The 1,602-nt window shown below is 37.7% G+C and overlaps 1 protein-coding gene across 1 annotated transcript; it reads right to left on the bottom strand.

Moving 5' to 3' along the window:
* Positions 1-617: 617 nt before the first annotated feature.
* LOC116166280 lies at positions 618-1,370 on the bottom strand. The gene is made up of 4 exons (XM_031481172.1): positions 1,273-1,370; positions 1,068-1,215; positions 835-1,012; positions 618-781 (listed from the first exon to the last, which is right to left on the bottom strand). The coding sequence occupies exons 1-4, from the start codon at positions 1,368-1,370 to the stop codon at positions 762-764; spliced, it is 444 nt and encodes a 147-aa protein (XP_031337032.1). The 3' UTR covers positions 618-761.
* Positions 1,371-1,602: the final 232 nt, after the last annotated feature.

Genomic DNA, 1,602 nt, shown 5'->3' with positions numbered 1-1,602 from the left:
TAGTGGAAGGAAGATCATGTTAATCTATCAAAAATAATGCATCAGAAGCACCACTAACAATAGATAACAGAGCCTAATGTGCTCGACCGCTACTACTGGTCCTAAACAAAGAGCAAACCTTGTGCGTCTATACAGAGCAATAGAGAGCTACTTACATTTCCTATGTGTTGATGGCGAGCGATATGCGCTAGAGAAAGGAGACACAAGACAGCATATGAATGTGATCACGTCGAATATTTGAGAGACATGGGACTAGACGTAAGAGCTTGGCATGTCTAAACACGACCATCTCTTAATCTCTAGCCGTAACTAAACGTGATGACCACACGACAGGATACAATGGGATATTGGTATTTTGTTTTTATTTTAATTGTTTCTTAATAGCTTTATTTTTTATTAAAAATGTGACGTTTACATTTTTGCAATCAGAAACAAATATATTTATCATTCTTGAGCAATGGCTCTCGCTATAGATGAAGAGCTCGAGAGTAAATAGTGTCTTTTCTCACTTGTACCAACAATAACTAGGTATTTTATGTTATAATACTACGTATAGCTGTGATATGCGATATTTACATACATAGTTCCATTTAACTGTATTTCATTTATTTGTCTATTCTAATTTCTAATCATTTATACATTTATCTATAAACAAATTCAAACTGAAAACAATCCAGTGGAATTGTCGAAGATTACTACACAATCTGAATGAAGTAGGTAAAACTTCTAATCCAAGCGCACAAACCTATTTGTGTTTCGCTTCAGGTAGCACATCTCAAACCTAATAGTAAATATATAAATACTTTAATCTAATAAGATGGGACTTCTACTCACCTGAAAGAGCCTGCGGCGGAATGGCATTAGTAATTCGCAAAAGGCATGCCGTAGTACTTGTCCCAAATACAAGCTTCAGCGAGACATATTTAACATTAAGGTGATATGTGTCCATGATCGACTGCATACAAGCAATCAATTTTCTGCGGAATATTGCAACGTTGCACACACTATCAACCTGTGGTTAGAGCTTAACATAGTGCTAGTTATATGATAGAAACACTAATACTTACCTGCAAAAGGCACAAACACAGCAGCCGAATCCATAGATGGGCACACCCGTCGTAGGGAGCCCCAACTCTGGACCTTCTCCTTCCAGAATCGGCATACGGTGCACCTCCACCTACAAAAAAAGAATAATACAGACACAGAGGGAACCGCCTAAGTAGTAGTGACTAGTGTGACTAGTGTCCTGCTGGAGAGCACAAAAATATATACCGTGAATCAGTACATCTAAACAACAATAGTGTCGTTTTAGAAAATGCCGAAAGGCGTTTAAAGTTGATTTTGTGAATCCGTGTTTTTTCCGGGCTCATGTTGATGATTTACTAATATACTGCTCCTGAGACAGATAAGCGTTAAGATTTTGGAAGCGATTCGTAGATTATTTCAAAGTAAACTGCGCATCGAAAAACGTCAAACGCTGCTAACTCACACACCAAAATTTAAATTGAGTTGGATAAGCCTAAATAAAATCTTTATTATACATAACACACCCTTGCCATCTTCAGCTCCAGTGGAACGGATGTCTTCCTACGCCACCTTCAT

This window comes from Photinus pyralis, unplaced genomic scaffold (assembly GCF_008802855.1).
Source record: "Photinus pyralis isolate 1611_PpyrPB1 unplaced genomic scaffold, Ppyr1.3 Ppyr1.4_LG1, whole genome shotgun sequence".
In the NCBI taxonomy this organism is placed as follows: Eukaryota; Metazoa; Arthropoda; class Insecta; order Coleoptera; family Lampyridae; genus Photinus; species Photinus pyralis.
The sequence above is the reverse complement of the archived record's forward strand: the minus strand, read 5'-3'. Positions and strand labels throughout refer to the sequence as shown.

Bases quoted from the DNA above. Each gene is read 5' to 3' on its own strand.
- LOC116166280 (XM_031481172.1), bottom strand. From the start codon at position 1,370: ATGAGCCCGGAAAAAACACGGATTCACAAAATCAACTTTAAACGCCTT. The intron at 1,013-1,067 runs GTAAGTATTAGT...CTCTAACCACAG, and splicing joins TGTGTTTGTGCCTTTTGCAG to GTTGATAGTGTGTGCAACGT. The intron at 782-834 runs GTGAGTAGAAGT...ATTTACTATTAG, and splicing joins TCCGCCGCAGGCTCTTTCAG to GTTTGAGATGTGCTACCTGA.